The sequence below is a fragment of the Anabrus simplex genome, chromosome X, assembly GCF_040414725.1.
Source record: "Anabrus simplex isolate iqAnaSimp1 chromosome X, ASM4041472v1, whole genome shotgun sequence".
Classification (NCBI taxonomy): domain Eukaryota; kingdom Metazoa; phylum Arthropoda; class Insecta; order Orthoptera; family Tettigoniidae; genus Anabrus; species Anabrus simplex.
Genome location: NC_090279.1, coordinates 90,788,680 through 90,814,884, shown reverse-complemented (window position 1 = coordinate 90,814,884; position 26,205 = coordinate 90,788,680). Strand labels below are relative to the sequence as shown.

At 39.2% G+C, this 26,205-nt stretch overlaps 1 protein-coding gene across 1 annotated transcript in view; it reads right to left on the bottom strand.

Annotated features, from left to right (window-relative positions):
* LOC137503312 (uncharacterized) overlaps positions 1–22,535 on the bottom strand; it is a 46,338-nt gene extending 23,803 nt beyond the window's left edge. Inside the window, exons 1-3 of the mRNA XM_068230863.1 lie at positions 22,469–22,535; positions 16,700–16,829; positions 13,911–14,006 (exon numbers count right to left, since the gene is read on the bottom strand). Coding sequence (XP_068086964.1) covers positions 13,911–14,006; positions 16,700–16,765 — 162 coding nt within the window. The 5' untranslated portion in view covers positions 16,766–16,829; positions 22,469–22,535. The remainder of the gene's footprint in view (positions 1–13,910; positions 14,007–16,699; positions 16,830–22,468) is intronic.
* Positions 22,536–26,205: the final 3,670 nt, after the last annotated feature.

The following is a 26,205-nucleotide window of genomic DNA, read 5'->3' as shown; positions in this document are numbered from 1 at the left end:
AAAACGAAAGTTGCATACAATATCACTCATGGTTTGGCTCCCTATTTTCATAAACAAGTTCTTGAGATGTGTAGTAAGTGCATATATTTCACCATTGGTTTTGACGAGTCACTGAATAAAGTTTCTCAGATGGGTCAAATGGATCTTGTAGTTCGTTGTTTCAATCCTGATACGAATGAGGTATGCACTTCTTACTTTGATTCCGTGTTTCTTGGTCACTCTACCTCCTAGGATTGGTTAAATGGTTTTTTGCAAGCACTGCAATGACTCAATCTAAAAAGCTCTAACAAATTTCAATGGATGGTCCAAATGTTAATAAAAAACTCCTTCAGGATATCGGTAATTTATTAAATGATGATCCAGATGCTCCTATTTTGGTGAACATTGGACCTTGTAGCTTGCATACTGTGCACTGTCCATATAAAATGCCAGTAAAAGAAACCCAGTGGAATATTGCAGAGTTTCTTCGTGCTCTTCACTTCTTGTTTTGCTACGTTCCTGCAAGACATTATTCAGGTTCAAATGTATTTCCTTTGAAATACTGTGCTAGAAGACGGCTTGAAAATTCAAAAGTCATTGAACGTGCTATAGATAACCTACCTAATGTTGACAATTATGTGGAAGGGAAAAACAGAGGCAAGAAAATCCCAAACTGTAACAGCTTCAAAATAGTATCTACCTCAGTATCAATAAGAAAGTGTATGCACTTTCTAACAATATCTGCCACTAAAATAAGAATACGTACATTATTATTAAGAATAAAAGAAATAAATTATTTGTGGCTAATGGCTGGCATAGGAAGGATGTTTTGGCTGATTGAGACCATGGTGCCAATTTTTGCAGCGTCACATTCTTGTCACTTGTCTTTCATGAACTATACTGAGGTATGGTACACAGACGAACTATACACTAACCAACACAGTGATGTAAATAATATGACATCTACAATGAAGACTCAAACGCAGAGCCGGGTAATTTAACCACGTGGCTCTCAATTGGTGATGTATTATACACAATACAGTGGGCAGCCAGGTTTCGTGATTGCACTCAATCCATATAAATCGATATGAATGGCAGCTTGGGATTGGCTGAATCAAGACCAAATACATAGAATCAAACTTCACAAACTCAAAAACTCCAAACCAACAAACCACTTTCATCTTATAATGTGATGTCACTTTACTTTAAATCTTGTTCCCTATTCACAAAATTACACGTAATATTACGAGCTACTAGTCGTGCCTCAAGCTTCTGAATACCTTGCATGAAAGATAGATAGATAGATAGATAGATAGATAGATAGATAGATAGATAGATAGATAGATAGATATGGTTTATTTTAACTGGAAAAGTTAGGGACATGTGTCCCCGTCTTACACTTAACCAATGAAATACATAAATTAAATTAAATAAAAATATTTGAATAATGAATTATAAAAAGGGACAAACAAATTACTATGCTACTGTGCTATCCTACTGTACATAAAATATATATTATAAAACACAAAATAAATTAACATTTCATTTCCTAAGTATAATAATAAAATATCTGCAAAAAATAAACACAACGAATTGCAATAATAATAATAATAATAATAACTTAGACAAACCTAATATATACAAATTAATTTGTCCGATTACAGAAATATATCACACTAACAAATGTTACAATTTTCGTGTTTTTATTGTCGGCGAAAAATATTACAAAATGGTGATCGGGATAAGGTGAACTATGCAGGGAACCACAGCTGAGTACTCTCTAACACTACTGATGAATCATATAATAATAATAATAATAAGAAAGGCCAGGATGAGAAGAAGAAGAAGAAGAAGAAAAATAAATCTGTCGCACTACGAGCTCATTTCATAGAGATATTTTGAGCACATACTTTTAAATCTTCCATGGTTTGATATCCCTCTGACCTCCTGCGGAGGGAAGTTCCATTCGGGGCTGGCCACAACTGTAAAGGAATCGTTGTAGGTTGAGGATTTATGCTTAGGAATAGCGAGAGCAATGTCGAGCTCAGTGCTCTGGTGTTTTTATCATGGTGTTTAGAAGGGCTATGAAATCGTCCATACGGGTAAGATGGGGATTATAAGGTAAAGATTCGGTGCAATGAAGTCAGAGCATGCAGCTTGCGTCTGCCTTCAAGGCGTAGCCATCCGAGGTCGACGTAAGACTGGGTAACATGATCTGAAAATTTCAGATTACATATACAGTAAATCTTACACAAGCATTCTGTGTGGGGTAGATGACCTTCGATGTCAGGCCCCTTAAAACAACAAGCATCAAGCAGCATTCTGTGCAAGTTGTAGTTTATCTCGAAGCTCGGTTTTCGCACCTTTGTAAACTACGTCACAATATATATAAAATAACAGTTTTGTCTGTACATTGCTCAGAATTTAAAAAGGATGGTATTTCTGTATCGGCTATTTTTTTCAAGGTCCGATCAGTCGCGACAGTCAAACGCCCGCGAATATATGATGAACCGCTGCGCAGATGTGTTGCGCAACATCTCTGAAATGACCGTTATGCGCCTCACCTCAGTCCCATCTGTAGTGAACGTGCAGCGCGCTAGTAAACATGGCTACAACGATCGCTTCACCAGCCAAGTGCGAAGTGCGCGGTGTAATTCGATTTCTTCAGGCTGAGGGGTGCAATGCAGCCGAAATTCATCGCCGAATAAGTCGTGTGTATGGTGAAACGTGCATGAGCGACAGCAAAGTGCGACAACTGTGCAGGAACTTTACAGCAGGGCGTACAGACGTCCATGATGCAGGCAGCCAGGGAAGGAAGCGTGTGTCAACCGATGATCTTGTTCAGCGTGTGGATCAGGCAATTCGAGAAAATCGTCGGTTCACAATTTCTGTGTTGAGTGCTTCGTTGCCTGAAATTTCCAGGTCAGCTCTCTACACAATTGTGAATGAGACACTTCAGTACCGCAAACTTTGTGCGAGATGGGTTCCGAAGATGCTGTCTGACCGTCACAAAATACAGCGAATGGGCGCCGCTTTAGCGTTTCTCCAGCGCTACCATGATGAAGGACCGGATTTTTTGAACAAAATAGTCACAGGGGACGAGACATGGGTTCAATTTGAAACGGAAGAAACAAAAGAGCAATCCAAACAGTGGGTGCATTCGCACTCCCCGAGTAAGCCAAAGAAATTAGACGAACATTCTCCAACAGAAAGTGTATGGCTACTGTGTTCTGGGGCCGGAAAGGAGTTCTGTTGGTGGAATTCATGGAACGTGGTTCCACCATCACTGCAGCCGCATAGTGTGCGACTATTCAACGTCTACGACGGGCAATTCAAAATAAGCGGAGAGGGATGTTGTCATCAGGCATTGTCCTCCTCCATGACAATGCTCGGCCGCACACTGCAGCTGCCACCAAGAACCTCCTGCAGCGTTTCCAGTGGGACGTTTTCGATCACCCAGCATACAGTCCGGACCTGGTTCCATCAGATTTTCACCTCTTTGCTCACATGAAACGCTGGCTAGGAGGACAGCGTTTTGACACCGACGAGGCGCTGCAGACCGGCGTACAAAGATGGTTACAGGCGCAGGCGGCGACGTTCTATCAAGAGGGCATTGACAAGTTGGTACCACGCTACGACAAATGTCTCAATCTGCGAGGCGACTATGTTGAAAAATAGCTGTGATGTATCAGTAAGTGTTACTAATAGAAAAGTGTCAAATTTGTACAGCTGTTTCATTTCGTGACCAATCGGACCTTGAAAAACAAAAAGCAGCAAGAAAAAGCACTTTTTAATTTTCCGCAATTTCTCTCTGTCTGTATGTACACGCAACACGAGAAAACGGCTGAACAGAATTTAATGAAAATCGGTACGTAAAGTTCGGGAATAATTCGCTACAATCAAGGCCATAAATAATCTTATTCACGCTGAAAGAAATGGTAGTTTAGGGGAAGCATAGACATTAATTCTCAATTTTTTTGTTATTAGTGGTCCTATCTGAATAAAAATCAGTATACAAAGTTGGGAAGTAACTCACTACAACCTAGGCCATAAATAGGTTCATTCACGCGGAGTGGAATGGTAATTTAGGGGAAGGCCTAAAATCGAATTCTCAAATATTTGTATTATTAGTGGTCGTATTGACAAATACTACATTACTTAAGTTATATAGTATTAAATATCCGATCATTTATATCTTATACATTTTTATCGTACTGGCTATGCTAATAGACATATTCATGAATTTGGATTTTTGTTGCTAAGTCCATATCAACGCTAAGTCACAAGAAAGTAGGTAAACAGAATTTAATGAAAATCAGTATGTAAAGTTGGGGATTAAGGAACTACAGTGTACGCTATAAATAATTTCGGAAGACGCCCTAATATCACAGAGTCGAAAGAAAACTAAATGTGAAGGCCTACAATACAGAAAGCTCATAATATTCAACAACAATAATATTACATAGACCATTGTTTGTTGTGATGTGCTTTGTGTCTTCTGTTGCCAGTGATGTCCGATAGAATGGGATCACTGATGTTTACCGAGTTTTTTTTTGTTTAACTTGCTTTACGTCGCACCGACACAGATAGGTATTATGGCGACAATGGGATAGGAAATGGCTACGAGTGGAAAGGAAGCGGCCATGGTGTTAATTACGGTACAGCCCCAGAATTTGCCTGGCATGAAAATGGGAGACCACGGAAAACCATCTTCAGGGCTGTCGACAGTGGGTTTCGAACCCACTACCTCCCGGATGCAAGGTCACAGCTGCGCGCCCCTGACCGGACGGCGAGCTCGCCTGGTTGTACAGAGTATAACAGCCTCCCTGAATACTGGCGGGAAGTAGCTGGGGGGTTAGATAACTTTCTTCCTTAGCATTCCATTCCTCTGGCTCAAATTTTCTGATACTACTGGTATGTAACGCACTGGTTCATCATAGAATTCAAGCTATTCAATCCCTACTCTGAGGCACTCACTGGAATGAGCACTGTGTATATTTAACGGAATAATGGCTGAGGGGTGTGCTCACGGCTGTCTGCGGCTTAGTCACTCCAGCACTGGAACTTTGGAATGTTAGATCGGCACTGTAGTACTGTTCGTTAAAAGTGAGAAAATGTGCGGTTTTTCATTTGAGCGAGTATTTTATGTGATAACATTGCTTTTAATTCCTACATTCCTTCTGACATTTTTGTAATGGCCTAAGTTAACTGCAGTTAGCAAAACCACACAGACAGTCTTTCTGAGAATCCCATAGCGAAGCACGGGTATATCAACTAGTAATTGAATATTGAAAGAACGAGGGTTTCAACTAGTTTCTTCTTTAAACTGAATGGGCAAGTAAATTTTAAATTGTTTAATATGTGCAGCATCGCAAAAACTTGTCTGCTCACAGATATTGTCTGATCCGTCCACGAGAAGTGGTGGTCAATGACCACTCCGAGATTTTTTACGCTCTTGCAAAAGGGTAAAGCTTGGTTTTGAAGTCGTACGTCAGGGATGGACATGCAGAAATTACTGGAAATAAGTCCTGGGTGGGCAACTGTTATGGTTTGGAATTTTTTGCGGTTTAAAATAAGTCCATGCTGGGAAGACCATTTGCTTATGTCCCCTAGATCCATGTTAATTTGCTCGACTGCTTTTAAAACGTCTGTTGGTTTTGTATGGATGTACAATTGTACGTCGTCAGCATAAATGTGACATTTACAATGCGTCAGCTGTTTAGCTAAGTAATTCATATAGACAAAAATATCAAGGGAGCTAGGTTGACCCTTGTGGGACACCTGTTTTCACATATTGCCACGAAAGAAAGGTACCTTGATTAACGACACGTTGTTGACGTTTGTGTAAATACGCTCCCATCCATCTCAGAGAATCCTAGGCGATAAAGTTTGGATAGGAGCAACAAATGGTCTCCAGAGTCAAATGCTTTGCTGAAGTCCAATAATACTACAATTGTCAGTTTTTGCTCATCAATAGCCTGCCTTATATCGTCAGTCACGCTTAGTAAGGTAGTACACGTACTGTGATTTCGTCGGAAACCTGACTGGTGTGGGTCTAGTATGTCGTGGTCGTTGAGATAGTTGGTGATTTGATTATGCACAATATGTTCAAGAGTCCCTTGGCTGTTATAGACAGTTTATTAATTAATAGGTTTGTAGTCGCTGTTTAGTCTAAGATATTTTGTTTATGGTAAAGGATTTACAAGGGCCATTTTCCAAACTTTTGGAAATACACTGTTTTGAAGAGGGAAGTTGTATATGAATGTCAATACTGGAATAATAGTGTAGATAATTATCTTTAGCATTATAATACATATATTGTCCACCCCTATGGATTTAGTTTTAATTCGTAAGATAGCCGCTTTCACTTGCAGGGGTTAGACAAAACTACAATAAAATTTGTCTCTGCCTATGGGTGGTGTGTTGTAATTTTCCTTCAAAATATTTTCTTTTGCTTCTTCGATTAATTGAACATGGGAGGATACGAAGTGATTATTCAATTCATAAAGAGAAATCTCCAAATCGTCTACCTTGTCCTGTGACTTCCATAAGGTAGCGGGTCTTACGTCAGGTTTTATAAGGTCATGGGCGAACCATAGTCGAGCGTTTCTTACTGTCTGAGTCGTTTTATTACGTAGCGGTTTGTAATAGATAAAGTTTTCCTCTGTCGGGTAATGTTTATATTTCCTATGAGCTGCATCCTGCTTAGCCATCATTGCTCTAATATCATCATTCAGCCAAAGGGTAAAGTCTTTTACAGGTGTGTGCTGTTCGTAGAGGGGTGTGTTTTACAAGTTGTCCATTTCCTGATGTTTCACTTTCAACCAACTTTCACTGCATAAGATTATGTCAAAGGACAGTGGCATGAAAGTCGCTTTTAGTTCACCCATACGAGTTTGAGAAACTAAACTCTCGGCATTAAGGTGACATGTGAAGTGCGCTTTTTTGTCTATTTAGCGCTGACTGGAAAATGTGTGTTGTAGCTTCAAGGAGGAGGGGGGTTCGGTTCAATGGACTAGCAGGTAGACAGGTTGAAGTGATGGGTAGGGAAGGGGAAGTGTGACAAGGGAAGGTATTGCTATGGTCAGAGGGATTAAGGCTGTTTGTGGTATGCATTGCCAATTGCTAAACTGAAACAAACTAGAACACAGCATGCGACTACATCCTATGAATGGTCAGCAATTAACGTATTTTAGATAATTAAATTGTCAGTAAAAATAAAAATAATAATAATAATAATAATAATAGTGATAACATGCAACAGCAGATTAGGCATACAGAATACTCAAGTAGGAGCTTATTCTACGTAGTGTTGATATTAGATCTATGTAGACGTAATACGGAGGCCTGACTTAAAATAGAAAAGGTTAGGAAAATTTTATTAAAGAGTGAGTAGATTGACAAGTGGTAGGTTAAGAAGACCCATAAGCGAATAGGTATTTAGACATAGACAAATAAATATGGTAAGTGGATGGATACGTAGATAGATGATAGATAGATATATGAAGTTATTTGAAAAAAAAAAAAAAAAAAAAGCTAGCTTCTCAGCTGTGACTTACAGTAAAGGATGGGAGTGGACTCACACTGTCAAGTGATAAGGCAGCACTGCAACAGAAGCTTATGCCATGGGAAGTTCCTTTAACTTGCACACTCTTAATTTCATCCCGTCGCCCTTCGTGATTACGATGTCTCCTGAGTCAGCCCAAGTGTTTGTAAGACCAAAACACTGGATTGCTGACTTCAAGATATACATTCTGATAGCCATAAAATCTTCACGGATTGTTGTGGATGAGCCTTTCAATTTCCTTTTCCTAGTGATGAATTCCTGCCATGAGTGCTAAGACACAAATTTCACTAGGATAGGTCTTGTTTTCCCTGGTGATGGAGGTCCTACTGTGTGACACCTATCAATGTCATTAAGTCTAATATCTGCACCTACTGCTTTGCACACGCTGAGCACTAGTTCATCACAGTTTTGTTCGAACATTCGGGGATGCCAAAAATTATTACATTATTTCTCCTGCTGTATTGCTCCAACGAATCGCACTTGGCATCCATATCCTCCTTCAGTTTGCGGATTTCTGCCTCCTTCTTATCAAGTTTATCAGTTAACTCTGAAAATGCTTCGATATTAAATTTTAAACTTTTTTCAACTTCTTTTATAACCACTTCTGTTATGCAGGTCGATATGGGCTGACAATTTTTTCAATGAAGCTGTCTGAGTTAATGAAGTCATCCAGCGCACACTTCACGAGGCAGTCTACGTTGGCAGCATTGGTAGTGGCTGGGCTTCCTACTCCATTGTTTCAGCGGCCCATTTTCTTTACAATGCAAATTTGGAAGAAAATGAAAATCAATACAGACAAAACGTATGGGTATATCGATTCGTAAATACAAACGTAACACGTCCACAAGTTTTTATCACTTCTACTCCTGTATAATACCTTCAAATCACTTGATTACTGTGGAGCCTCACTGACTCACATCCATCACCAACCATTTCATCAGATAGGGTGGAAAGTCAACATGGCGCGGCCCGAACGGTGTCACGATGCATTACACATTTACATAATGTTTACCTACATCAGCAAAATGTAATAATTGTAATAATAATAATAAGAAGAAGAATAATAATAATAATAATAATAATAATAATAACTTGAAAGAGTATTAAGTTTAAGTGAATTTCACACTTTCATGCATTCAGTCAGTGTTTCTTGTCACTTTTTACATTTTATGAGGTAGTGACTATAGCACACATCATTACATAGTAAACAAGCACAGTCATCCATTGGGTTGTGCAATTTTGTGTATAAGCATATTTTGCTGTGGAAGCCATATATTTAAGCGATTAGGAAACTGAGAACACAACATAGGACTCACCATTCCCCAACAACACAGAATATACAATAGTAAGTAGATCAAAACATTGAAAAATCAATCAATCAATCGATCAATCATAGGCGCTATTGCTTGCCATGGGCTATGCATATAGCTATTGAAATTATTGGTTACTTCACATTTGAGATCACGCCTGCTTTTGTTAATATTTATTCAGTTTTCTTTACAATTTATTCTTGGCATAAAAGACATGCCCAAGGTTAATGTTATAAAAATTGAAAAATGTGCTTCTATGAACAGATAAATATTGTATGTCTATTTTATCTGGCTGAAGAACAAATTTCCAGATTATTTTCTGAATTCCCTGACATTTCCTCATTTTTCCACTATTTATCGAATTCCCTGACATTCCCCGGTTTCTGGTTTTCCATACGGGTGGACACACTGTTAAACCCGTATTTCTACGGCTAGAAGTTAAAAAAAGGTTCACGACTGTGTGTTGCCGATATATGTCTTTACTAGCTGATGTGATAACCTCCTCTTGTCCTATTAGTCAAATGGGGACGCTAGTGCTTGAAGTTGGCTATGGTTTCAATGTTGAAATCGACTATTGAGGGATGTGTGGTGAACAATCTGTAACGAGAGGAGGGTAGAAGGATTTTTAGGATTAGAGAAAAAAGGGTTAAATTTGATGAAAAACACTCTGTATACATTTACTTACCCCGTCGACGTTTCTGGTGTGAACTAGTTGCCTTTGCAGCATGAGAACGAATGACACTTGCATTTCTTGTATTGTATCTATGTGGTATTGAGGGAAGGGTGTGTGGCGGACGAGAGGAGATGGGTGGAGCATTGAGCTTATGCGCTGTTGGCTGTAGGCTTCTCACAACCTAATAATTATTAGACACAGTGAGAGCAGTTTGCATGACCAGGGATCAGAACCAACAGTAACAACTACCAACTCAGATCCCGAGTAAAGTTGTCGCAATGTGTGGAAGCCTGGACTCACGAGGCCAGGTGAAACAATTAAAATTTTATTTTATTGATCCTTGACTGAAATAATAATATTATACTGATTTCAAGGAGAAAACACTTCAATTAAAATAAATTAGTAGTAATACTTCTGACAATGCTCAACAGCTTAAGAACAAAAAATCATTAATTGAACTAATTCAGATATCAACAATTAGAGATCAGTAAGAGGGGGAAATATAACAAACACCTATGCTAACATACTAAGGAGGTTAACCAATAACCAATAACTTCCCTTTTGAAGTATTCACCAAGTTTTTGTTTTAAAGTAGAAATTAAATGTAATTAAATTTGCATTAATAGCAGTCTCTGTCTTTGAGAACTTCTAATTAGGATATTAAATAGAAAACAATTTCTAAATGACTAGTTCGGGTCGTAGGTAAGTAAAAACGCAAGGAAACACAATCAGTTTACAATGTCCCATTAAAAAATACCAAAAGATGATAATCAAGGATAAGCCAGAAAACATCCACAAGAAAATAATTCGGGCCCAAATAAGATTAAATATCAGTACTTTTAGAGCCCTGATAAACCAAGCTGATCAGCACCGATCAGATCAAACATCCATACACCAGAAGAAAAAAATTATCATCACCATAGACGAAAGTCAATTGTTCATAATAACAAGCAATCATCACTCAAATATCAAACTCAACAGAGTACACGCCCGCCTACAGTTTACACGAGGCTACCATAGCAACGAATCACGTGACATACATAAGAAAATGGCAGCCAAAAACAATCCCAGTAGTCACTAGAAAAAGTTTTCACTTTACCAGCTAATCCCCGAGTATGGTGGTTACGAGATGGAACACTTAATTTTCATAATTCCAATAAGCTAAACAATGATACATTTAAACTGCCAGATAGGGTCTTATAGCAATTACATATTAATTAATAATGGCCTGTAAGAGCTCCTACTGTATAGATCAGATTAAATCTAGTGTATGAACCATTTGAATTACCTGAAGATGAATATCCAATGGTATTACACATTTACAATTTCTTTGAAACCCCAGCATAACAAACAATGGACTACACTGTAATGATTATGACCTGAATTACCTCATATCTGTTAAATATAATCTCTTGGAATTTAAATAAATAATTATATCTCATGGTCCTTATACCAAATCTATTTCCCATTGCTCCTCAAAAGTACGTCTTGTTGTTGTGTACATCAATCAGTTCAGACCCGAACTAACAATCTGAACTGTGAATCAGTGATACAAATACTCACAAATGTTGGGAGGAAAGCAAAACAAACCAAACATTTCTGACCTAATCGCCCGGGGAAGGGGGGGGAGGAGGGATATCTTATTCGGGATCCAAGCCAAGCAACATCTCTTCCAGTTTTCTATTGGTTGCCGTACAATACAATGTTCACCAGCAAAACGTCAGGCGAGAAGCATCCAGGTGGCAAGAGCGCACAAGCGGAGCAGTCAGGCTAGTACAACACTCGTGGCCTGGAGGCACATATTAGCGAGCACAGAATGTGGTAATACATTTTAAGAAGGCTCAGTCCACTCAATGGAGTTCAAATCTCGTAAATACATTAGACTGAACTGCTAATTACTTCATGAGCCGCATCAAATAATTTAAAACACATTATAGCCTGAACATTTAGAGTGATAATTGCACGAACTTCTTCGGAACAGCTAAAGAAATCAAGGCCTTTCTGCAAAACAACTCTCAGAAAACCAACTCTTCACACAACTGCAGGCATGGGAATGATATGGCATTTCATCCCTCCTGCAGCACCACACTTTGGTGGAATCTGGGAAGCAGCTTTCAAGAGTCTGATATATCACCTCAGAAGAGCGATGGATCCTTATTGCTTTACCAACAAAGAATGGACAACTCTTATAACACATACTCACATCCTTTCACCAAACATTTTTTAGACGTGTCTTAATTGTGAAAATTTTCGTTTGTGAACTTACAAGTTTGCTCATTTTTATAACACATGTTCTTCTAAGTAACACTTTGACTAGAGTAATCAGGTTCCCGATTTTTTTTTTTTCCCTTAGACATGAGAACACGGCTGATGATGCCCATGCAATGGGCGAAACATGTCCCCTTAAATTAGTATGACAAAATGTAAATGTAAATTTCAATAAACTTTTGTAACATTGTTGAATTAATGCTCATTTCAATACGGACCAGTCATGAGATTTGTAACATATAATTATCTGAGTTTGTCGTAAACAACCCACGGAGTGAAATTAAAGTCCACTGTTGATATCGGAGTTGAACCCTGTACACGAATGTTAGATTAATGTTGCGTAGGAAACTATCGACTCATATAAAGACTATAAATCCAATCATAGATCAAGAAGGCCATCTTCTTCTCGGTGGAAGACTGCACAATACTTCAATACTAGTGGAGTGGAAACATTAGAAATTCTGTATCATCTCAAAAATATAATTATGATGGCGGAACACCTTCGACAACTTCATCCTGGCACTCAACTCTCTGAGACAAGTTTAGGATCTCATCAGCCTCCTACACATCTCAAGTGTTCTAAGTTGAATGCAGATACCTCAGAAGAATTAATGCGAAATACACAAAGGGTGCATGTAACTCCAACATACCAATTCCTTAAAAATGGCATAGGCTATGCTGGCCCAGGTCTCATAAAAAATGGTGTGAGATCGAACAAGACCAGACTGCCTAGCTACCAAGGCTGTCCACACAGACCTGATAAACGATCTCACCACAACAACATTTCTCTCCGCACGTTATCGACTTAGTTCTCACAGAGGTCAACCCCTGTATATCTACAGCAATAACAGCACAAACTTCGGAGTAGGTACAGAAATCAAGGCCTTTCTGCAAAACAACCCTCAGAAAACCGACTTTTCACACAACTGCAGGCATGGGACTGATGTGGCATTACATCCCTTTTGCAGCACCACACTTCGGTGGAATCCGGGAAGCAGCTGTCAATAGTCTGATATAACACCTCAGATGAGTGATGGATTCGTATCGCTTGACCAACAAAGAATGGACCATTTTTATAACACACTCACATCCTCTCACCAAAGCTAAATGATGACCCTTTTGACACTTCTTACCTAACTACATCTCATTTCCGTATAGGAGAGCCAATTACTACACTCCCTGATCATGATTGTAGTTCCTTTCTCATCAAAACCTTGCCCACATGGCCATATTTTCAGCAGCTAACCCAGAATTCCTGGAAGGGATGGTGAAATGATTATCTCAATAAATGGGCGATGAAATACCCTATAGCAACATAGTCATATTGAAAGATGATACGCATGCTATGAAGTGGATGATGACAGTGATCAAATGTGTATGCTAGTAATGACGAATTCATTCATGTAACGAATGTTCAGGTGAGTAACAGTGAACTTACAAGGCCTATTCATAAACACAATCCCTTACGAAGTATGAAACAGAAAGGCAAGATAACTCCTGAATGGCTTGTTTATTCCATTGCATGTTTCAGTAATATTATAAAGTCACAATGGACAAGTAACACCACAGACAACATTAGGAAAAATAAGAATATTTATCACTTGCCATAAGATGGCTACAATGTGTGTAGTATATAAGCGAAAGCTCACAGTAAACAAGCATATCACCTGCAACTTGTATCAACAAATTACTGTATTATCTAGAAATCAGTAATTAATATAATCAATAACATAACAAAGGTGTTTCATTTGGAAGCAACTAGTAAAATATCCTGAAACAGTAACAAAACAATGTATCTTATAACTACTTTGTCTTCAAAACTATTTACGAATTTAAAAGTACTAGTAGGATTGATACCAGATCCCAAATGATATAGAGTAGAAGTCTTTGGAATAATCCTAACTGCAGCACAACTCATAATGCAAGATTGTGGAACAACTTGAAGGAAAAGTGAAAATTAGGTTAGTCGACAGTCAATCTCATAAATAATGCATATTTTCTCTAGGACTATCAATCATGTGCACTGAAATAAGGATCAAACCCTGGTATCTGTTGAGCCATTTTCTAACCATATCCATTACCTGACGATGGCTTATAAAATTTTATACATTACCTGAAGAGGGTTTTCCTGCATCGATCCTGGCTCTGTTAACTCTGATTTAACTTCTTCTTTCAGAGCTATCACTTCTGATAGATGTTCCATACTTTCCTGTGGAAAATAACATATATTAGGTATGCTCATAACACACATCTACAAATATAGCCACCAACAAATGAGCATATTAATTCATTAATTTCAAGTATTATAGTTGCTTTCAGAATTTCACTAATGTTTAAGGAAGATTTCTACCAGCAGAGGATTGTTATAACCAAAGGCTGTACTGAGAATGGTGTTACTATTCTTGCTCACTCCTTATGTCAGAGAAAGGATGAGACTGAGAATAAAATATAAAATGAGAAATATTTTCTAGCCGTACCAGAAGATATACTACCACGGATGGAATTGGGGCGATCTCGCACAGAATTTGGAAGGAAACAGCCACAGGCATAAACACTAAATTGTATGAACTGTTTTCATATGTACAATCATATCAATCAAATATTAAAAGTTGTTTGAACCGGTCAGAAGTGTTACAACGGTTCTAAATAATTTTTTGTTCTCAGCATAGAGTTTGTTTATAGACAGATTAAAAAAAACTTGAAATGATGAAATCACATTCTCCACTCTGATTTTGCTGAGATCACGGGGGCTACATAAAGCAATATGACAGTTCTGTTTGAAACAGCTTATTTCAATGCTTCTAAGTGTAAAATAAAAAAATAAAAACATGAAAGAAGCAGGCTTAGCACAGTCTTATACCAGCGAAAGATTGATGTAGCCCAAACACAAAGCAACTACAAATGAAATATTTTACTACTACAAGCATGTTATATAGCGTTCTGTGAAGAACTCCAGTGATGAGGACACTGTCAGTGGAGAGTCAGCAGTGTTGGAGTTTACATCGGCAGTTTCAGAAAATCTTTTATGATCTACTACGAGACATTTAAATTTCACAATTAAGTGTTTATTATTTTCCACATAGTCGACACAATGATTGCTTAAGGCAATTTAATGTTTAAAAGTGGTACATGTTTCGTACATTATCAACATCTTCAGCCACATAACACTGTTTAGATGAAAAAATTATATAAATTGACAAAGTAATGCCTAAGAGGAAGTGTCCTTAAAATTAACATAAGATTGACAACATTAAAACAAACAAAAAACTCGAGAGAAAATATATAAATTATTTCTACAATTGAAAGCATTTGTCAAGGAAAGACTTGTGCAATATTCCACAGAGAAAATGTCCTAAATGAATATTCTTTTCTTAATAATTCATGAAAAAAGGTCAATTTATAAATTAAAAATTATACAATTTATAAGTAATTGTCGAAATGAAGAAATCCAGATATCACAATGTGGCTCTTATTATTAATGCAGATGAAAATATAAATAATTCCTAGTTGTCAAATCTTATTAAGCCTGCTTTCCATTGGAACAGTAACTCCTGTCATTCTTTCACAGTCTTGTGTCTGGTGTAATATTGATGATGTGTTCTTCATTGCTCTTGCACCTGAGGAGGTGGAGGAGCAGGGGATATAGGTGTGTCAAGAACCTCCTTGCTGTCACCTATAGCTTCAACTGAGGAGGAATAAGTTGTAGGGCTATCTGTAGGTGGAGAAATTCCACTTCTTTTTTCGTGATCTTTCTCAAGCATTTTCAAATATACTAGAATTTGATAATACGTATAAAGGATTCTTATATTCTACAGCCTCATTAAGGTTATCATTGTTCTGATTTTATGTAAACATTTCGATTTCTCGCTTGGATGAATAAAACCTTGTCGGCAATAAATGGGCGGGAGGGACTGTGGTCAAAAGCTTATGTTCTAATATAAGTTAACTAATTATAAAAGTGTATTAAAGTATCAAGTTCTAGAATATACCGACTTAACCCATTCAGTATAGAAGAGAACAGTAGCTGAACTAAGAAATTGATGAAAAGGATGCACAAAAATGGCAGGGAAATTGAGTCCTTAAAGTGTCAGAGCCCAATAAGAAGGGGGCATATTAAAGAAAATTTTCTCAGAAATCATGCATTCTAGAGCCCTTAGACATGGTCATCTCTATGTATATACATAGCCTCACCTGTATTTGAGGAATAAAATGAGCTAATCACTATTCTGCCTTTCTAAATGAATGCAACATCTGAACAAAATACTTATTTTGAGAGAACGTACATTCAGATTTTGAGCTATTTCATCCCTCTTATGCCATAGGCAAATCTGCTCTTTTCATAACACACATATCTTCCAGCACATTGTGGATGTGAGGGTAACCCAGAATAATCACACCTGTGTACACATTTTGTTTAGCAGACTGGTGTATCCAGTCTCAAAAACACTAAGGAAAGATTTGTGATGTAACTCCTTCTACACGAAGTACAATAGGAGTAATTATTTTTTACAAGTGGTGCATTTGGTAGTGCAGTAGTGTTGGAAGATATTAGTTTTAAAAAAAAGTATAATGGGCCAACCATCCTCTATTATAATTAGAGGGGAAAATACAAGAGGTGCAACCCCTAAACCAAAGTAATTTTGATACTGACAGTAAAAAGTACAGACTAATCCAACCCCTACCTTAAGTTCCTAAGAGTTGGCAGCTTTGTGTAGTGCTTAATGGTGTATTCCCAGAAAAAGAAACAAAAGAGTCGTAATACGCCTAGATGCTCATGCAGCACATGGTGACTGCTGGTGTTAATATTGAGAAAGCACATAGAAAATTATGCCCCTGCCAAACTTATTCAGTTATTAAGTGTTAATTTCTGACCTCTATAAAGTTATCTGGAATGAGACTTACAAGTGATGCAGTTGTAGTTCCTTCAAGCCAGGCTGTTTCCTCTTTCACCTTTAATTCCAGATCCATTTTGCACTGCAACTGAAGTAGTTAGAAGGTACTGGGATACTTGCTTACTTCCAATGACCTTACACTGAAACATAAGCCAGAAAAATATATTACCTTATTGCTGTCATTGCAACTTATGTTGTTTGTCAACAGTTTAAGCAACAAGCTTGTAATTTTACATGACCGTCAATTTTATGATCATACCAAAAAACTTGAAATTTTACATGACTGTTGACCTCAAATTTTCTATGACTGATACTTCCATCAAAGCTAAGGACCTGCAGTTTTACATGACTTCCAAAACAGTGATCACTTTGATAGGAAATATAGGTTAACAGATCTGTCGATATCAAGATCACAGTCAAATGACCCTTAGTATTATATGACACCTTATATCGTATTAATAGTCATATAACGTACAGTTTTATATGGAACGACAACCACAACAAGATGACCTTTCTTGCTAAAAATCCAACGTACATCTCTTGTGATCGAAATGTATAAAATATCTTTAAGATTCACTGACTAATCCGTCTGCATATCACTCTGATCACCTGAATCCATATCTTGGAATCTTCCTACCATTTTTAACCTTTGCAATTAGGGTATAAGTCCAGGATCCGCCGGCACGGGTGAGCACGGGCCCCGCGGCCGCTGCTTGCGCGTCTATATGACGTCATATATGACGTGTTTGGCGAGTTGATGTTTGCAAACATGGTGGATAATTCGAAGGGACGTGTAGCGGCCGCTAAATGTATGAATTAACGGTCTGTTATATTTAGCTGTTTGAGACTGCGTAACACAAGTTACAGGCACTGGATTAGGTTACAACTTGACTATTTGGTTCGTGAAATAGGTATTAACGGTACGATATGATGGGGCTCACTTGATGTCGCGAAAACTTTACGAGTATCAAGTACGTCCGGCAAGTACGAAAAGCACTGGTCTGGTTTGGTTAGGTCCGGCCATTGGGCAAACCATCGGTCTGGGGACAAGCAAAGGGGGTCTGGGGGCGTAAGCCCCCAGGTTAGAACAGCGAAGCGGCATCCCTTACAAAAACAATTGTGTTTCACCAAAAACCACTGATAGTGACAGGTTAGGCTGTGATCCACCGAAAGCCACTGACAGTGACAGGTTAGGTTGTGATCCACCCAAAACCACCGGTAGTGACATGTTAGGTTAGGTTTGGTTAGGTGCGACGGCATTGCTAACTGAAAGGGGTGATCCACCAAAAACCACTGATAGTGACAGGTTAGGTTGTGATCCACCAAAAACCACTGGTAGTAACACGTTAGGTTAGGTTCGGTTAGGTGCGACAGCATTGTTAGCTGAACGGGGTGATCCACCAAAAACCACTGATAGTGACAGGTTAAGTTGTGATCCACCAAAAACCACTGACAGTGACAGGTTAGGTTGTGATCCACAGAAAACCACTGGTAGTGACACGTTAGGTTAGGTTTGGTTAGGTGCAACAGCATTGCTAACTGACGGGGTGATCCACCAAAAACCACTGATAGTGACAGGTTAAGTTGTGATCCACCGACAACCACCGATAGTGACAGGTTAGGCTGTAATCAACCGAAAACCACTGGTAGTGACACGTTGAGTTAGGTTCGGTTAGGTGCGACAGCATTGCTAATTCAGCGACCGTTGTTGGAAGTACACTTTTGGTGATCACATCATGAATGGGAAGGCAACACTATACAATACGAGTATACAGCAATCACTGAGACAGGATATGAATATATGGGTACTCACCATAAGTTGACAGAGGAGTGGATAGAAGATGGACTTCTTGTGTTTACATAGATGTACTCCCTCTTAAAGTAATAATTACTAGTATGGATACAGCACCGAAGAGGTGTTTCAATTGCTTTGGTTAGTTGTACTTCGTCTTAAAACAATAATCACGACTATTACAGAGCTGGACACACGACTCGATTGTTTCTGTCTAGTAATACTTCCTCTTCAAACAATAATCACGACTATGACACACAACTCAATTGGTTTCGTCTAGTTGTACGCCTACTTCCTCTTAAGACAGTAATCACGACTATAACATAGCTGGAGACACGACACATGACTGGTTTGTATTCGTCTGTTATTTAGTTGCACTCCCTCTTCAAACAATAATCACACTGCCGGTAATGAAAGTAGTGATTTGAGTTTGATGTATTTTTGTTCCTCGTAGAAGTTGGCAACAGTTGAGAGAGAGACAACAGAGTCATCTTTTGGGGTAAATATTAATTACTTCGCAATGCCATCTCTATTACTGCTAGTGTACTATATGTATCTATATATACATCGTTTACACCTCAAATCAAGTAACATGTCAGCTGAGTGGATAAGCTGATGGACTACGGAGTTGTAGATCGCTGGTTCAATACTATCTATCGCCAGGAATTTATAACAGGTAAGTAAAATTAGTATAGTATGCGAATATGTAATTGGATTAAGTACGTATAAATTAGGCGGGAGTTGAAAGAAGATGAAGAGATAGTAATAATAATAATAATAATGTTATTTGCTTTACATCCCACTAACTACTTTTTAAGGTCTTCGGAGACGCCGAGGTGCCGGAATTTAGTCCCGCAGGAGTTCTTTAACGTGCCAGTAAATCTACCGACACGGGGCTGTCGTATTTGAGCACCTTCAAATACCACCGGACTGAGCCAGGATCGAACCTTCCAAGTTGGGGTTAGAAGGCCAGCGCCTTAACCGTCTGAGGCACTCAGCCCGGCGTGAAGAGATAGAAAGTAGGGGCGAAATTTCTTCAGTATGTTTTAATTTCTCTCCACCCGAAACCCCTCCTACCCAGGAGGTCCCGTTAGTACGTCGTCATAGCTGTGCTGGCGAATTCTGGCCTTGTTCCGCAATTAGCTTCAAAACTGAACAAGTTCACAGTTCCTTGAGATTTCTTCTATCAAAATTTTCCTTCCCAGGATCAAATTCTCCCAAACCATTCTCCTCTCATCCAGCTGATTCACTATCTCCCTATTTGAGACATGTTCTATCAATATGATCTTCAAGAACTTCTGATAACATGACATTTCGAAGGCTTCAACTTTTTTTTTCTCAGCACCACTTATTATCAACGTTTCACTTCCATACGGTGTCATACTCCATGCTCAGTGTAAAAATTATTTTTAAATTTTTCAATCCGCTGAACCTAAGGAACGTGATGGAGAACAGATGGGAATTTTGGCAGGATAGAGTGATGACATTTATCGATACTGAGGAGTCATATGGCAGTGTACCATGGCAAGTGGTCTCGGACGCATTGATAGAAAAGAAGTCAGGGAGAGGAGAAGAACCAATTATAAAAGCCATGAACAAAAAGTGAATAAGTAGTATGAATACTATGATAGGACAAACAAACTGGTTCAAAGTAGAAACAGGAATTCCAAAAGGATGTGTTTTATCCCCTTCAACCTTCATTACAGCCATGGATGAAATCCACAACAGTATACAACAAAAAATGGGAACCAAGGAGGCAAAGGCTTTACTCTTTGCAGATGACAAAGTAATACGTGGAGAAGATAAAATGGAAGCACAAGAACAGGATACTGTATGGAATCAGGAGATAGAGTAATATGGAATGAAAATAAATGTGGAAAAGTGTCCGATAGTAGTGGTGATGAAAGGTAATAGAGAAGAAAGTGGGAATATGAAGGAAATGGAAGACCATTAGAAGTTGCGGAATGCTTCAAGTATTCGGGAAGAATAATTGCAGAAGATGGGAAAATAAATTAAATAGGAAAGAGAATTGAACAAGCCAATGAGTTTTACCAATGTGTATAACCTGTAACTGGGACGTCCCAAAGGGATGCAAGAAAATTTTGCACACAATGCATTACACACCAATTTTAACATACGCAGCAGGCACATGAACAACAACAAAACACGATGAAAACAGAATCCAAGATGCCAAGATGAAATTTCTTAGAGTAATGATAGGTTATATATGAAGTGATATATTCAGAAACATAGAAATCAGGGAGAGAATTCGATTCCCTGACCTGCAAGGCAAGATGGGAACCAGTAAGCTGAAATGGTATGAACAGATGATGAGAATGGAAGAGGATAGAGTTCCAAAGTGAGTATTTACAGAGAAAGTCATAGGAAAAAGACATGGGGGAATGCCCAGAAAGGGGTGAATGGATACAGTAAAGAGAGTAAGATAAGAGTAGAATAAAAGTAGAAAAAATATATGAGGGAGGGAGTGGTGGAGAGAGAAAAAGTGAGGAGGTTCTTGATTCACATTTCAATCCAGAAGACTGGAAATGGAAGATGAAGAAAATTCTACTGAAATGAAGACAAAAAGTTATACAATACTGCTATCAGCTCATTTCATCGAACAATGCCACCAAACTTTACTTATGTGCAGGTCATGTCTAATCACCAGAGCGCCCCTTGTAGGAAGTTCCTTGTCAAACAATTGGTTTAAATGTTTAGCAGTTTTTATTAATCCCCAGGTGGTACGAATCTTACCTGCATCGAATACCTTGAGCAGTGCCTCAGATAATTTATTTCACTCAATAGCAGTGTTCGTTAGTCACTTCATGATATTTTACTGTAAATGTAAACATGCTGCACTAACAATGAATACTGCAATTTCTCCTACAGGTAATACAAGCTTTGTTCCTGTGGCTAACTGAGTCAATTCTTACACATTGCCAGGGAATAGATTTCTATATAAACACATATCTATTGAGGAAACTATGCTCATTCGTATTTCGTGTATTTCAATGTAGGGGACAATACTGAAGTGTGCCGTGTTTACTTGTTCTGGCCATCACAGGGTATTCTATTAATATGTTACTGGCTTTACTGTCAAGCAACCACCTTTTACAGTTTCCACAGCCAGAATTTATTCATGAAGATTGTTCTTCCATTCCTGCCAGCAGTTTATTGTTGCCCTAACAACTCCAAGGGAAAGGGACAAGATTAGGTATGCAGCTGCAGTAATTAAGGTTAATGAATGATAAAATGGGGAAACCACGTAAACTTTTTCAGGGCTGCCGATCCTAGGATTCGACCCCATGCAAACTCACCACCACTCGCCCCTAAAAATCTTTTACACACAAATAAATCAGAGAGGCAGGCACTGTTTCCTAAATCATCACGAATAAATACCGGATATAGCTGCTGTGGGGTAATGATGTGATACAGAAGAATCTACATAACAACACTGATATAATAAGATACAGATATCCTAAATGGAAACCTCTCAAGATTTCGAACTTTTTTTTTTTTTTTTTGCTAGTTGCTTTACATCGCACCGACACAGACAGGTAGATTTCGAACCCTACTACAATATGTCGCAGCATACAGTGTAAAGAACAACTGAACATTCACAGCGTCACTATAAAATTGCACACAGAGGCAAATAACACAGCAAAACAATAATTAAAATTCATCTGCGTTGCTCTTCAGAAAAAAAATCCTCATTCCACTAAATTTAGATATACGATATTTTGCTTCTACACATAACGTGCCGGCACTTGCAATGCAAAGGCTTGGAGTTTCTATAAAGCAAGTTAGTTATATACGTATTCATTTTTAATACTTAATTAAAAAAAAATTTAAGAAAATTAACAGCATTAAATAACTTATTAAAAATATGTAGAACGCTGAAACTGAGAAAGATCAGTATTAACTTCTAATATTTTCAATTGAGATGTACACAATTCGCAAAGGTAAATTATTGAACTTGAACATTACCGACAATATGTTGTGGATACAGTGTAAAATGATAGAAATCACAATTCCTCAATGAAGAAAATCCGTTAATCACTTAACGGAATAAGCTGTAGAATTGGCTAATACGCGCCTTATATAACAACATACCAGCCATTTCGAACCAAAACCAAATATTTGAATGTTGTTTATTCACTTAAACCAACGCTTGAAGAACAAATTTGATTTGTATCAGTCAGTTGAACAGGCTGAATTCAGGAAACGATGAATTACCAGTGACAACTACAGAGTATGCGACACTTACCGGTACTGAAAAGAGCACTGGCGGCCTTCGATCATATATCTATTAATGCTCTAAGCTGGCGGTTCTGTTCTGTTCTGTTCTGTTCGTGAAGTTGATTTGGGCTCGTTATTTCACCCAGACACAATACCGTATTATATTTGATCAATGCTTTACTTCTCGCAGCCCAGCACTCGCTACATTCAGCTGCGCGCGGAACGACTGTCGTTTGTTTACACGCTCGCGGCCTTCTCGGGAAGGATGTTGTGAAGCTATGCTCAGAGCTGCCAACCTCTGTACGGAGGAACTAATGAGGTGCTTCGATAGCTAGTGGCAAGACGATTAGTCTGGACGGTTAGGATTCTTGCCGTGGACAAGACGATTGGTCTGGACGGTTAGGATTCTTGCCGTGGACAAGACCATTGGTCTGGACGGTTAGAAGCCGCGAAGCGGCCTTAGGCCCCTAGTTTCATGTGAAAACACGATTGGTCTGGACGGTTAGGATTCTTGCCGTGGACAAGACGATTGGTCTGGACGGTTAGGATTCTTGCCGTGGACAAGACCATTGGTCTGGACGGTTAGAAGCCGCGAAGCGGCCTTAGGCCCCTAGTTTCATGTGGAAACACGATTTGTTTGGACGGTTAGGATTCTTGCCGTGGACAAAACGATTGGTCTTGGACGGTTAGGATTCTTGCCGTGGACAAGGGCATTGGTCTGGACGGTTAGAAGCCGCGAAGCGGCCCTACGCCTCTAGTTTCATGTGGAAACACGATTGGTCTGGACTGGTTCTTGCCGTGCGGACGGTTAGGATAAGACCTGGACAAGACCATTGGTCCGGACGGTTAAAGACGCATTGTAATTTTACATGGTGTTTTTTTTTGTTTGTGCTTTTATTCAGCCGGGGTTGGTAACGCAATGTATTTATCAGCATTGATGGCAATGACGTCACATTCCGTTCACCATGACCAATGAGAATGCAAGAAACTACTTGAGCCATGGACGATGGCGGCTACTGTTCTTTATTAGGTTATAAAAGTAAATGTATTTCTCGGGGCGGGCTGGTGGGTTCCTAGACATGGCAATGAACACATCTCTCCTCTAAAAGGAATTCCAAGTAAGATTTACATTATTTTCACTTCCCTATAATGTTATAAACGTTGGGCTGCGAGACGTAAAGTTTTACCTATATTTGTACTAGTTCAACACACGCACACAATTTCAATAAAGTAGTACACTCTAAGCTGGCGGCACTGCGTGCATTGTACCGGTACGTATGGCACACCGCCGCCTCGATCCTCCTATACTGCCTGCTCTATGCAAGCCTTTTTGCGACTACGATGCGACAAACTTTCTCCGCTAGATGGCAGACATAGATGCACAATGTTCTAAACTTCTTCTAATGACGACAGCATACAAAACACTATGCAGTGTGGTCATATGTTCACTGAAGCTCGTAAATTACATCAGGAATATTAAATATCGGCAATATTACCTGTATGAAGACGCAGTTGGCCTCTTCATGAATAATTTAAAGATTTTTTTGGACGAAGGCTTGGAGTGGTACCGTACCGTACTTTTTGTGTTCTTGCCAACGCAATATCAAAAAAGGTCTTACGAAATTGGTAAAGATGATATCACTAACTGTTTGCTGATGTTCTTTGACCTCACACTGTAACAAAACATATTCTGAAGGTTTTTTTGCTATTTGTTTTACGTCGCACCGGCACAGATAGGTCTATTGCTATTTGTTTGGCGATGATGGGATAGGAGAGGCCTAGGAATGGGAAGGAAGCAGCCATGGCCTTAATTAAGGTACAGCCCCAGAATTTGCCTGGTGTGAAATGGGAATGCACGGAAAACCATCTTCAGGGCTGCCGACAGTGGGGTTCGAACCCACTATTTCCCGGATGCAAGCTCATGGCTGCGCGCTCCTAACCGCACGGCCAACTCGCCCGGTATTCTGAAAAGGAAGACGTCGCAGGTCCTCGTATTACGCTCGTACGTTTGAAGGACTTCGACAATAGGGCACAGCAGCTTAAACGAACTCCTGCAGATGCTTCACCAAAGCAACAAAACTAGGTTTTGGGTATCGAACTCCTCCTCTGTCCTGATGCATAAACAATTCCATTTAGCGGTGTCGAAGCTCTAGGCAGTGAGATGTTGCTGAGATATATGTCACACTCCATCCTCTCTTCAACGACACGAACCTAGTACCCGCAAATTAGGATTTGATTTCCTGTTTCTAGTTTGATCGGAATATTATCGTTTGGATATCTGAGGTTGTCCAAAATGTCTAAACATGAAGACGTTTTGTGATTATCCGTCACAATTCTTATCACAAGGAATCCACTATCCTCCACGGCTTCAATCACTTTCTGGAAAAATCCGCAGCCTGTTTCCAGTCATTCGATCGGGTCAGGGATGGAATGAATGAAGCCCCCATCTAGCAGCGAGGATAGGAATCGTGCCGTCTGCCGAAGCCTGTCGCACCCTTCCGGGGCAATGATTAATGAATGACAGATGAAATGAAATGATATTCGAGAGTGGAATGAAATATGACAGGGACAACCGGAGTATCCGGAGAAAAACCTGTCCCGCCTCCGCTTTGTCCAGCACCAATCTCACATGGAGTGAGCGGGATTTGAACCATGGAACCCAAGCGGTGAGAGTCCGGCGTGCTGCCGCCTGAGCCGCGGAGGTTCCGTCACCCTCTGAAATAAGGTGTAAAGGCACAGATGCGAGAGTAATCTGAGGATATCCAGTTACTTCCTTTATTAGGCCCTTGCCTAGATAAAGCCGACAGCCGCTTTTCTCTTAATGCCCTTTTAGACAGTATTTCATGGAGTCGTATCTTTTCCGGCTGCGAACAACCTGCCGAGATTGGCAAAATTGTACATAACAGTTGAATATTTCGGGGAAAGAATCTGAAGTTTCAGTTCTACGAAAAATATACCTTGCACGAACGGAAAGGAACAAGTAGGCTATCAACACCTTAAAATCACTTTTGAAATATCTATAAGCATAATATTATTATTTCATTTCACAGTTCTATACAAAAGATATCTTGTACGGACGGAAGTGACTAGACACGTGTACTCATTGTACGAAATAACTCAGGTTTTCACACACATTCATGCACGAATAACACAGTGCTACACCCACACTGACAGCGAAGATTGTGCGTCTACTGCTGCACTCTTACGGCGTATTGGAGAAATATTGGTAGTCGCGCCTTCCTGTGTTAATCTAGTGGCATAGAGCAGGCCGTAAAAGAGGATCGAGCCGGCGGTGGTATGGCACAAAGAGGATATATATATATATAAGGCAGAAGGAACCTCTCCGGGTGAAATAAAGAATACGAAAGCAGGTACATAAATCTTAACCGTCTCAATCTCTATATACTGCCTGCTCTGTGCTGCGAGAATTGCGTTTACGGCGGCATTACAGATGGCAGCACTTACCGCACCCAGAGCACATGAGA